Below are 13,192 nucleotides of genomic sequence, written 5' to 3'. Positions count from 1 at the left end.
CAGATATCATGAGGCTTCTTTCAGTGGTACAAGCTGTCTCTGCTTAGTGTCTGTGCTTGCAAAACAAGCAGGAACAGGCCCAGCTGTTTCCTCACATACCATTGATACCATCCATAGTTTTGCTTTCCTCCAAAACACCCCCTGTGCAGTACGGGTGCTGCTTTACTCACAGACTGTGCAATGCCTGGTGTTACCAGAGGACATAGTCAGCAGCAGGAATCCAGACAGGAAACATTTTGTATGAAAGAAAGAATGACAGAACTACAGAAAGAGATGTTTGTCTGATGTTTTACCTGCAGTACATAGTTTAAAAGTCACCTTTATCTGTTTACAGTTCCACGGCACAGCACACAGTACACCTGGTTCTCATTATCGCTGCAGTGTTTCAACATATGAATGTTATAAACTGCTAAATACCTCAAACAGGTTGTCTTTTAAACCCAGTCTATGGTATTTTTGGGGTTCGGTATTGGCCATTAGATTATACAACTACATAAGAACTGTAATTAATTTAAAGTAGTTTACTTCAACTTTATTCCAAGAAGGTTTTAGACCAAAATTATACATTTTTTAATCAACATTTAACATGTAGGAGTTTACAAAGATAACCCATTGACGTCAACTGAACAACCCTGCTTTTTGCAAATCACTTTAAATGAATGCCACCTGGCCACTCACTACGTCATTCTTTACTTGGCATTTACAAAAACATGACTGTGGAATGTCACTGACATCCAACGCGTGATAAAGTATCTAAAATGGCTGCATCCTTTGTTTAATCACTTTGACTTGAGCTTGGTTGAAAACATCACAAGGTCAAGGAAAGGTTTGAAGGGGAATTAATAAGGACTTAGGAAAGGAGACCTCTGTAAGAGAAAATCTGACTCTGAATGTCAAACAATCTTCCCTCATTTATAAAATTCTCTTCTTCTTTGGAAACCTTCAAATCAAATTTGAAGACCAACCTATTTTCAAAGGCCTTTGGATCTCTTTGAAACTGCGTTTATTCGGTCTTATTTGGTCTTTTATCTCATTTGATGATGTGTATATGTATACATGTATTCATGTCCTGTGTGTGTGTGTTTATGTTGTATATACATATATACTTGTATAGACATGTGTATAATTGTTTGCTTGTGTGCATACATATGGATGTTTTGTAATGGTTTTTTTTTTTACCTCATTTATCTTAATTTTTCTTTTATTTGATTACATTGTGCCTCTGTAAACATGCTATACAAATAAAGCTGACTTAACTTGACTTGAATGTGTGCTTTGTTTAGACTACAATATCGAGACAATGGACTACAAAATGTGTGTCTTACTTCAACCCAGTGTGCTCTTACTGTGTTGTTCGATGCAGGTCAAATTAAAAACAAAGATGTAGCCAATAAAATGGAATAAATCCTATTAGTATTAATTTACTGCTTGAGAGATGAGCCAGATGAACTCATTGTCTCCTCTCTGTTTAGGATTTCTGTGAACTGAAGTTAAAAAAGGCATTATAATCCTAGGTTGGCAATACGCAAATAGATATTTGTAAAAAGATAATACAATAATAATCTGAATTTACATGGCTTATGTAAATCATTTTTTCCCTCTCCAGTTGTGTAATACTTTAACTGTGAGCTGTTATTGAAAATTCAAAATATAGCAGGTTATAGAAATGGAAACAGCACATACAGTAAACTGTCGTCATTAACAGAATGGTGTTTTTGTATAAATTATGAGATGGGATTATCTTCTCACCAAGGTTCAGTGGCATGCTAAATTCTTTTTAATTTACTTAAAGAAGATATGTAAAGTCGTTCCACAAGTAACAGCTTAAATTCATTTGAGTCATTTGTGATGTTATTGTGTTTTGGCGGGTTTATTTAATGGCTTTTTGCTGAGTCAGTTCAGCGTTTTAGGAAAAAACACGGTCAGTTTTTAGGAGTTATTAGCACAGTTTGGTGGAACAACTTGATAAAACTTTTTAAAGTAAAAAAACACTTTTTACTGCACTGTATTTCATTGAAGTAACATAAATTACTCAAGTAACCTAAAAAACAAAACAAAACACACCCTATGTTCTGCTATTTATCGCGACTTCATCGTGACAATGGGAGTGAGTCACATTCCCCTCATTAGCACCCCCTGCCGCCCATAACTGAAAACTATTCTGAATGTGCGGGTAAAATTGATTGAAAGAACTATAATATCCGTAAGCATACTAAACCCATTTTCACTTAAAATCTATTAAAGAAAACTATACATTTTGCCTTTGTTTAACTAAACGTCCTTAAAGTTTTATAGCTTGCCCCACTCAAGATGGCGCCTTCTTCGTCCCTCCTCTCTCTCCATACGTCACGCCATTCGTCAGTAGCGCGTAAAGTTGTGTTGACAGGAGCGGCAGCAGGAGTTGTCAGCGGAGCAGTAGCAAGCTTCATCGAATGGAGTAATCACAAAGCTAACATCAAACAGGCGTCTCTTTTTAAATTCAGAAGTGCTGTTTATACCATTTAGACCACGACCATGGCAGATGACCAGTCCTCTCAGCCCTGGTCCATCGACAAAGATGACTATGAACTCAATGAGGTGATAGGTGAGAAGCTTAGCTTGCTAATGTTAGCATTGTAGCCTTCCCTGGCTTACACTGTCGTCGGCTGTCAGCTGCTATTAGCCAAGTAGCATTGTATGTCTGCAGCTAGCAGAAGTACAATTACGACCCATAGCTACACTGCAGTAACGCTAACAGCTCAGAAGTTTTTCCGTAGAAGGGCAAACCGATTAACTGTCTCTGCTAGCAGGAGACATAAAGTAAGGTTGTATTCCTGCTATCCGGCACGAAGCTAAACGGCTAGCTAAAGCAGTTTAGCTTTAAGTACGTCCAGATTCTTCCGTTGTTAGAATGGGTGGTGCTCTTTTGCCCAAGGTGTGATATGGCATGTAGTGAATCAGTCATACTTTACACAAGTTCAAATAACTGGAACATGACTTTGATCAGAAGAGTTAGAGAGTTAGGGTCATTTTCACAACGCTGTTGAGTTTGGCTTGATCCTGCTTCTTACAGTTAATGACTTTATTCAAGGATTTTATTGGCATGTATTCACATGAGGTGAAACTAAATTTGCACTCAGTTCCCGGTTAAGAACATGAATAAGAACACACAAAGATCAATATTTGCAAAAAAAACAAACAACCCAAACAAAAAACAAAGATAAAGAAACATATTTACAGTGTGAATTAAGTATAACTAAGAAAACGATTAAAAGTTTCCCAAAACGTGTGCACTGAATGTAGCTTTCTTATGTCCGTTACTTTTTTTTAAAGAGCAACAAGGACTACAGTCTACAGAGAGAGACTAGTCTCCAGTGTGAGAAACATGTCTTTACTCTGTACTTGTAAGACCCAGTACAGCGGTCATATGCTGACTGAGTATCAGAGACCGCTCCACAGTGGGATAGCTGGACTTTTTTTTTATTGGTCTCTTCAGGAAGTGGAGCCACTGCAGTTGTCCAGGCAGCTTACTGCAAGCCGAGAAAGGAGAAGGTGGCCATCAAACGAATCAACCTGGAAAAGTGTCAGACTAGCATGGATGAGCTTCTGGTAAGAAACTACAGCGGAAGGTGGTGCAGAAATTCATGTTTGTGTTTTGCTGAGAATGTTTTCCATACAATCCGCACAAGAGATTGATTAAGCAGTTATCTGAGAAAAAGTTGGAAAGATGTATATAATAACATTCCTTTGAGAGGAGGAATAATAGACAAAAATAATCAGTGAAAGTTAGCTTTAGTTTAATCCAGTGAATTCAATACGTCACAAGTCAATACCTCACTATTGATTTATATTTACTGAATCAATAGCTGTAGTGCAAACTCCAGTAAAAGCTGTTAGTGCCATGTAACAGGTTTGCTTGTTGGATTAATCACTTACCTGAAAGTAAGAATTCATCCAGGATCTTAAATAGACTCTCAACATTTTATCAGCTGGATCTGTCACACATTATACATCTTAGGACCTTTGTCAACCACTTTAAAGTATTTTAGAGCATTTATTTTGTTTAACTTAAAGATCATAATCACGAGATGTTGGAGTAAAACACCAGAGATTACTTGGCTTTGCCGCAGTCTTTTCATTTTTATCCCCAGTTGATTATTTCTTCTTAAGGACCATCATAGCAGTGTATGCTGTCTGCTGTAAATATTTTATTTGATTTCACTATCTTCCTACTCAGTTCTTATATAATGTCAAGCTCCTGAATCCTCTTATGTCTAAATGCTGGGTTAAAAATGTCTTTGCTTGGTGGCTTTGTAATAATGTTGAAGCTGAAGTTTTCAGGTTTTGCTTTTTTTAATAGGGGAGATTTTGTCTTTGAGGAAGAGCACACATTAAGCTGTTGCATTTCGCTCTCACTTGAGCCAGCTCTTATTAAATATTCGAAAAGATCAAATCCTGTGACTGAGATCGAGTTTGTCTTTTTAAGTTTAACATAAAGATTCAGTTTGTGCTTGGCTTGATAGGCCACAGTTGATGCTTCCTGGGTGACCTTGTATCCAACATTTTTCTTCTGTGTGCAGAAAGAGATTCAAGCTATGAGCCAGTGCCACCATCCAAACATTGTGTCTTATTATACCTCCTTTGTGGTGAAGGATGAGCTGTGGCTGGTGATGAAGCTGCTCAGTGGTGGTAAGTGTTGTTACACTGATGAAACCTGTTCCTAATTTGACCTGCTCTTGGCTAACCTGTCTTCTTGTATTACTAATAAGCTCAAGTTTGAACTTGGAATGAATATTGAGATTAACTTCCCACAAAACCAGTTCTTGAGATTTATTTTATGGGCTTCTTTAATTTCACGATCATTTCTGTGAGAACACACTTATGTGATATATCCACTACTGATTTAACACTCTCTGTTTAAACCTTAATGTGTTCTGCATCTTTTCTGCAGGACACATGCTCCATCATTTAGCATAGAGAGGGAGATTGTAGCAATGTTATACCACACTGTGTTGATAGTAATGGTGAGTAAGTCTGTGTGCAGACCGGCTGTCGGTCTTATTTTGTTCATATTTTTGCTAAAATATGTGCTTCTGTGTGGAGTCTAAAACCAGCTTTAACCGACTGATTGATGGTTTACCCATCGAGGTTACGCCCTCTTTTGTACAAGTTCATAATTTCATATTGCACTATGTTGTCAGGGAATTTACTGTTTACAGTTTTTGCCACTGTTGTCTTTTGCATATGTAAATGTTTGCACATCTATTCCACCAAGTGGAAACAAATTTGCCACTACTTTATTCCACTGGTTGTTGTGCATGTTGCTGCTGTACTCTGCGGGGTTCTGGCAGGTTGTATTTTGTTTAGTTAACAGGGCACAGCTGCAGGGTTTGTTTACAGTATAAGCCTAGGTTGAATTCCACTTGATGTTCTTTTAACCAACTGCCATCTTGGAAACTCTCTCCATGTGCTGCGAGCACATCTTGTGACAAGCCTCTGCCTGTCTTTCCCTCTTCCTCACTCACTCACTCGCTCTTTCTCAGGCTCGGTGCTGGACATCATCAAGCACATCATCTCTCGCGGTGAGCATAAGACCGGTGTGTTGGATGAGGCCTGCATTGCCACCATTCTGAAAGAAGTCTTGGAGGGGCTCGAGTACCTCCACAAAAACGGGCAGATTCATCGGTAGGTTGTGCTGATTTATTGCGCAGCAGCTGAGTGATTACTGTACACAGTGTTTGCACTCTCTGTAGCTCACATGTCCCATCGTACACTGCCATCTCAACTCAGTCAGGCTCTGGGCCTTTCATCTCTGCATATGAGTGTGCGGTTTGAACTAGACCTCACTCCTTCAATATTTAATACAGTGAAGCTGCATAATTGAGGAGGTTTGTTTTACATAAAAGTTCCTCCCAGGAACACTGTGGACCACCAGTGAAAAGAAAGGCCTCTGTATCCTGGATGTGTGACAACTGTACTTGTTGTAAATTAACAGTCCCATTCACAAAAAAAATAATGTCAAAGGAGCATTTCCAGCAATCTATTATGTATTTAATTAGATAAATCTAATAATAATAATCATGAGAGATTAGATTTTCTGATATTTTAAGAGTGAATGATTATTCAGTCAGGCTGGGCTCAGGGTGACCCATTCAAGTTGTTTGCGCATATTTCCACTCGGTGTAAAGCATACAAACAGAAAACAGGTGGATTAAAATGAACCTGATCAAAGGTGAGGCTTTATCGTGTTTCTGTGGAATAGTAAAATATTTGGAGTGTTGTTCATTTCTGGAGCCGAGCCACATCTGTGTCGGGGCACAGCCACTCTTTGTGGGCTTCTAATTGTAGTCTGTGGTTTAATCCTCCTTTGCTTCATGCACAGTGATCTAAAGGCTGGAAATATTCTTCTCGGGGATGATGGCTCTGTGCAGATAGCTGGTAAAGTGTTTCTGCTTTGTCTGCATTTACTGTGGTTTGTGGCATTTGAGGCAGTTTTTCATCATCTCCTATTTGTTGTGTTTCATGCACTCAAAACACCAGACTTTGGTGTGAGTGCCTTTCTAGCAACAGGTGGAGACATGACGAGGAACAAGGTTCGGAAGACGTTTGTGGGGACGCCGTGCTGGATGGCCCCAGAAGTCATGGAGCAGGTATAAGCCTCGCTTGCTTTATCCCTCTTCTTTCCCTCTCTCCAGTTTCTCTGCAGTGCTACAAGCTTGGATATAAAAGGACAACTCGAGCGCTTTGTTCACTCGGCTCTGTTTTCAATCTGCAGGTCCGTGGCTATGACTTCAAAGCTGACATCTGGAGTTTTGGGATAACTGCTATTGAACTGGCCACTGGGGCAGCACCATATCACAAATACCCACCAATGAAGGTAAATATGTGCAGAGTTTACAGTGATCCAAACAGCTTCTTTGTTCCACGGTAAAAAGCTCAAAGCTCAGACCATTTATAGTGTGGAGAGGTTTGATTCTGTGTAAACTGCAGGACATTTAACATCACCATTGTAAGGATATCTTCACTTTTTAGTCTGTTCACCAGCTCAGGCTGATCTCTGCCTGTCTGTAGGTGTTGATGCTGACCTTGCAAAACGACCCTCCCTGCCTGGAGACGGGTATTACAGATAAGGAAATGGTGAAGAAGTACGGAAAATCGTTCAGGAAGATGCTGTGTCTGTGTTTACAGAAAGATCCTGAAAAAAGGTTACTCTGCAAAACCTTTTTCTTTCTTTTTTTGAGCAAACTTCCAGACCCAGTTTGTGCTAATTTTTCTGCTTATTAGATTCCCCTGTTGCTGAACAAATATAATGAAAAGCCTCGTGTTTCTTTCCTATTTAGGCCAACTGCTGCCGAGTTGCTGAAGCACAAATTCTTCACGAAAGCCAAGGTGAGCCATGCATCACGGATATAAAAATAAGCTGAAAATATTGCTGTAGGTTTCAAAGAGAGTATTTATAGATCCTGTAAGAAATGGTTGCCTTTGTGTTCCAGAACAATGAGTTCCTACATGAGAAGCTCCTGTATAAGGGTCCAACAATAACAGAGCGATCTAAAAAGGTACATAATTTACTCATGCACTGAATCCACGCTCACCAGTATTTCTGTGCATTGCTCTTATCAAGACAAGGTGTGCTGTCTCGTCCAGGGCGTGTCCCAGTTTTCCTAACGCTCTGCCTAATGATTGCTGGGAAATTCCTAGAGAGGACGAATGAGTCACTGTTGCTTCTCTTCACTGCGCCGTGTAGGTGCGTCGTGTGCCTGGCTCAAGCGGCCGTCTCCACAAAACGGAGGATGGTGGCTGGGAGTGGAGCGATGACGAGCTGGATGAGGAGAGCGAGGAGGGCAAAGCTGCTGTAGCAGCTCTGCGGGTAAGGCCCTGCATGCCTGCACCATCTGATAGTCCAGGTTATTTTATACGGCTGCTATTTCTCAGTGCACAGCGTCCTTTGGCCAGCAGATGGTGCTGCTTTACTGTTAGTTTGAGCTTATGTTTAGCCAAGCAGGAATGCAGTACTAGTGAGCTCCTCTGCTTACTTAATTCATGTTGAGATTAGAGCTCAGAAACTCCAGATTTCAGAACTTTATTCGACCTAAGAATAGCGGGGGTTTCAGCAAGTAAAGATGCAATTATTGTGTAGAACTGTAGTTTGTGTTGTTTTGTTTTTTAAATCTAATTACTGATTCTGATTTTTACCCCCAAAATGACAAATTAAAAAAAATAAAAATAAAAGGAGCTGGAATTATAATTGGCATATCACAATTCATGCTAAATGGCATGTGTCCATGGGGCATTTTTGGAGAATTGCATGTGTTTAATCCTGATAATCTGTCATGTCCATTCTGCAGTCACCAAGAGTAAAGGACGGGCCCCAGAATATGGAGGTAAGTCCTCTTGTAGTGGACATGACCTGCAAATCTGTCTTATGCCCCCCCCCCCCCCCATTTGATTTGCATTTATGTAAAATTGACTACTGATTAATTTTGAAATTGGTATCTTGTAGCTTTTCCCACCAGCAGATGGCTCCAGTGCACATCTGCAGCCACCTGGCGTGGCACATGAGAGATCTGCGAATGCAGGTCCAACAGGAGAACACGTGGCACCACAGGCTCCCGCTCAGACAGCGAGCCCTTCACACGGGCCTGCTGTTCAGGTAACAGTTACCTAAAAAGTTACAAACAGAGCTTTTGGGACAAATGAATTTTTGGTGGCGTATTTGTGGGGAAGGCATCCACAACAATACTCGTTCATGAAGTAATTACACTTAAATTCTCAAGAATAAGTTCCCTGTTAGAAGCATAGGTTGTTTTGTTTCCCCCAACTCACCCCTGCTGTTTTTGATATTTTCACTGGTATCTTGTTTTGTGACCGTAAATCCCATTTTGTTTGGCATTACATGTGTTTTAAAGATGCGTGGTGGAGTTTTCTCCAGACCAAATGCATTTTAAGCACAGTTGTGGATGGGAATTGTAGTCACCCTGCTCTGCGAGCGATGTGGACACCCAAGCTTGTGAATGCGATAACTCGAGAACAAAGACACGTGTTCCCAAACGTAAGTCCTTTACTATTTTCCTTCGATAGGATCCAGCTGCCTCATCCAGCGTTCCCATCAGTCTCGTCCTGAGATTGAGGAATTCCAAGAAGGAGCTCAATGACATCAGATTTGAGTTCATGCCTGGCAGAGGTAGAAATATTCCCAAAGCTCTTTCTTCTCTCTCACGCTCTTCCACTCCAGTCTCTTAACTCTGTTTGTGGTTTATCTTTTCACTCGTGTCCTCAGACTCTGCTGATGGAGTTTCTCAGGAGTTGGTCTCAGCTGGTCTGGTTGATGGAAGGGACTTAGTCATCGGTGAGTCCGACAGAGCCCTACATGTTGTGATATTATTGCTAAGATAATATGTCAATATTAATGATTGTTTTGCATTCAATTCTTTCTTTAAACATGGTATCAAGTCTTGCAATTAACTGAAAGCGTTTTAATGCTCATCAGTAAAGCTTGTTGCAGCCTCAGTGTTCAGAGTTCGCTTAGCTGTTGGGCATCACAGCAGCTGGATGCAAAGTTCACAGTGCAGAATGCAAATCTGTTGAGTTTTTTCATATTGTTCCAGATCGGTTGCTCGCATCCTTTTGGGTCTTTTCAATAAAATCAGCATTTAGGAAACAATCTAACTACTTCTATTAATCACAAATGCTGTTAACATTTGTAGGGTGTCTCGTCATCGTTGTCATCTTCTCACAACTTCATAGGCTTCTATTACACATCCAAATTAAATTGTGAAAGCTGGTTCCGGCGACCCACGTGTGTTTCCTTCGATGCAGCAGAATGATCTGTATGATGTCTTTGCTGTTCCTTTGCACACGTGGGTAAAGGACATTAGCCACATCCTCAAGGAAAATTTGAGCTGAGCAATAAATCAGAATTGAGCACTGAGGTCTGCAGTGAATGTAGCCTTAGTCTGCTCACAGCTTTCTAACTTTCCTGTCTTTACAGTTGCTGCCAATTTGCAAAAGATTGTTGACGATCCACACAGTAACAAAAATGTGACCTTTAAACTGGTGAGCACACAAACCGAGTTATTTATGAAGTAATGCTGTGACTTTCTGGTACAGATATGTCGCATATTCATTGATTAACACAGTTTGTGTGTATGGGTCAGTATTTCTTCTCAGATATTTAGTAACAACAGTTAGTTTTGTTTTGTTTTTTCTTTTTCCAGGCGTCTGGAGTGGAAGAGTCTGAAATTCCCGATGATATTAAACTCATTGGATTTGCGCAGCTCAGTATCAGTTAAGTCCAACCAGAGCCAGATACAAAGGACAGAAATAAATGGTATGGCACAGCTGCATTGTAGTCAATTCCAAAAACCACTTCTGCCAAAGGGAGGAGGAGGAAATGATGAAGAGAAGGAGGCATAAGCCTGGTAGGAGTGTAACACTACTGCAGCATGCACGAGGACCACATTGAGGGGGTTCAGTTCATCACAGGAGTCACTCTTGAAAAGTTTACAGTGCGCTTATACGAGGGGGAAGAGATGCAATCAGATATCAGTTCCTATTTTCTTCCGGTTTCCATTCTTTGTCTTCATACACAAGCACAATCCAAGCCGTCTCCTGCCAGTACTGGAAACGATTGCCTTTTATTGTTTTATAAAAAAAAAAAAAGCAAACATTTAACTGTGCCACAAAACTCTGAAGTGTCGGGCCACCTTTGTGTGGCACTTTATGATACATTGAAATTAAAAAGCAAGTTCAGCCTTAGTTACTTTAGACCTTACCAGTGTAACTGGTGGTAGTTTGTGTACTCTGTGTATTTCACATGTACGCCTAAGAAAATCCCCGTAATATCGATACAGATATGTCGTAGCATAGGTTTTTTGTTTTTGTTTTTTATGAAAGTCCATAAATTCCGATGAACTTTTACCTATTATGTCAAAAAGGATCCAGCCCGAGGCAGTGTGATCAGCTCTCTCCTCCGCAGCATCTGTGGTGGTTTTGTCAAAACATAACCAAGGATTTTAAGCTCTAACTGCACTGCTTAAATCAACTGTAGCCCCTCTGTCCCACAGTGCCACACTCGGTCAGTTGGCATTTATCCCAAGGTATTAAAGACACATTATTTTCACAGGTTGAGGGAATGCCTGATATTCTTGTACTATGCAATAGCTGTTTTCTTTTCACGGTATGTGGTCACTGGTTACTAATCATTTCCTTTGTGTTGGATACATTTTCTTTCTTTTTTCGTACCTCATAAGGAGTTCATAACGAGTCAACCAGCCAAACTGACATCGCTAAGAGCCCATTGTAAGATTTAACTTTCATATCCACAAACACGGGTAATGACTGCTTCTCTTTTTCTTTTTATTCCCCTTTAAGTTGTCATCGAATCTCGCAATAGCTGATTTAACAGTTCTTACAATTCCCAGATGCTGGTTTTGAGTGCTGATGAACTTCTGTAAAGGTGCGCATACTCATATGAAGCTTAGAAGGGGAAGACAGCTAGCCATGCAGATAGCTATTGGCTTATTTGCCTCCACCCCAGTACAATGGAGATGAATGGGATTCTGCTTTCAAGCACTGATTGATGGCATTGCTGCTTCATCAGTGGCTGGCATGAAATTTACTACATGTGTATACTTATATATTCTGTGCACACTGGTGGTCCTCAAAGTTTTTATTTTCTTGGTCAAATGTTTTGGCATCGCCTCGATTGGCACGAGAGTTTACAAAGCAGCTGCTCGGCATTCTTGTTTTGTTTAAATGATCTCAGACCACTATACATTGGATTGTCACTAAATTTGGCACAGGTATTAAGGACTCCTTGTCGGCTTTGCTCCCGGTCTTTTCCTCTTTTTTCACTATCTGGTCCAAATTTCAGTTTGTCTGGTACTTAATGTTTTAACACGAACACTCATCACAAACACACTGAGAAGGTGAGCATGGTCGATACACTTGTTAAAACATGTTAGAATGTGCGGTGAAGGTGTCACCATAATACTGGTAATGACTATGTTTAAAATGTTTTAAAAATACACACTTGTGATGTAAATAATTGCAGCTTTGCTCAGTTATTTTGCAGATTCTTTCTACTTCCCTACACTCGTATTTTGAGTCTTACTCATTTGCCAAAACACAATAAATCAATGACAGCATTATCTTGGTTTGTTTTTGTTTTGTTTTTTTCCCCCCACAAATTTCTTTAAAGCTAGCAACCTTTTAAAAATCATTGGAAGCTTTTGTTGTCACTGGGCAAGTTGTTTCAGTACTGTAGTGTCTTTGCTTTATGAACACCAAGTCACTCATCACTCCCAGTGTAGCTCTGTGGTGGTTTTGGACCATGTGCAGAGGGCTGTGACACAGCTCTTAGTTCAAGGACTGATGTAAATGGTGTATGTTAACATGTTGTAACTGTACATATGATGGCAACTCCACGCACTGTCGCACAGACATGAGGTTTGTATGTAATGATGTCGTTGCATTGACTGTTGAAGTGTACATGTCAGATTAAAGGAACATATTACTTGTAAATATTGATTAAAGGCAAACAGATTGAGACTCATGTTCAGCACGCAGAATTCAGTTTGTTTTGTAGTGTTTTCCACTGTTGGCCTTTGCCTGAGCATCACTAATCATGTGTGGATTATTCAGTTGGTTCATATGTTAACATGCACATTTTTTTTTTTTTTTTTTTTTAATTACATTGGGCTTGAAGTCACACTCTGTGTTGATGTCATGATATGTAGTGTTTCCTCATGGAAGCCAGTTACAGGCTGATTGATAGATAATTTTAACTAGACGATGAACGGCACAGGTTACCCTACCCTCTGTGTGTGTATGTGTGATTTGGTCATTAAATGGTTGCTTATCAAAGACTTTCTAAACATCTTCCTTATCGTTTACTTTTAAAAAGTCATTCTGCCTCTTATGAGGGCACTCAGTGATTAGTATTATTTTTAATCAATTGATTGGCATGTATGTATGAACTTTGTTTTACAGATCAGTACCTATATTTAAAAAAAAAATATATATACGCTTAATCATAAAATGTGTATATCCACCCATGCTTAGTTTGAAGAGTATTTGTGATGAGATGCAATGGTGATTTACCAGTTTGATACATTGTCAGTAAATTTCAGCACATGCAAGCTGATTGTTTTTTGTTTTTATTTTATTTTAGTTGTTGAATAAAGTTACATGATGGTATTCAATGAGTGTT

The 13,192-nt window shown here is 39.8% G+C and overlaps 1 protein-coding gene across 1 annotated transcript; it reads left to right on the top strand.

Annotated features, from left to right (window-relative positions):
* The first annotated feature begins 2,358 nt into the window (after positions 1-2,358).
* LOC147308934 (serine/threonine-protein kinase OSR1-like) lies at positions 2,359-13,184 on the top strand. Its single transcript, XM_086271130.1, has 17 exons — positions 2,359-2,584; positions 3,476-3,588; positions 4,560-4,668; positions 5,523-5,664; positions 6,362-6,417; positions 6,520-6,629; positions 6,755-6,856; positions 7,051-7,184; positions 7,320-7,368; positions 7,473-7,538; positions 7,727-7,849; positions 8,328-8,363; positions 8,483-8,632; positions 9,061-9,163; positions 9,260-9,328; positions 9,971-10,035; positions 10,197-13,184. The coding sequence occupies exons 1-17, from the start codon at positions 2,515-2,517 to the stop codon at positions 10,269-10,271; spliced, it is 1,572 nt and encodes a 523-aa protein (XP_086127256.1). The 5' UTR covers positions 2,359-2,514; the 3' UTR covers positions 10,272-13,184.
* Positions 13,185-13,192: the final 8 nt, after the last annotated feature.

The sequence above is a fragment of the Aulonocara sp. 'chitande type north' Nkhata Bay genome, linkage group LG18, assembly GCF_057382095.1.
Source record: "Aulonocara sp. 'chitande type north' Nkhata Bay isolate Kocher_YH1m ecotype deep benthic linkage group LG18, A_spYH_male_GT1.1, whole genome shotgun sequence".
Lineage (NCBI taxonomy): Eukaryota > Metazoa > Chordata > Actinopteri > Cichliformes > Cichlidae > Aulonocara > Aulonocara sp. 'chitande type north' Nkhata Bay.
This window is presented reverse-complemented; position numbering and strand designations above follow the sequence as displayed.

Bases quoted from the DNA above. Each gene is read 5' to 3' on its own strand.
- LOC147308934 (XM_086271130.1), top strand. From the start codon at position 2,515: ATGGCAGATGACCAGTCCTCTCAGCCCTGGTCCATCGACAAAGATGAC. The intron at 4,669-5,522 runs GTAAGTGTTGTT...GCTCTTTCTCAG, and splicing joins GATGAAGCTGCTCAGTGGTG to GCTCGGTGCTGGACATCATC. The intron at 9,329-9,970 runs GTGAGTCCGACA...CTGTCTTTACAG, and splicing joins TGGAAGGGACTTAGTCATCG to TTGCTGCCAATTTGCAAAAG.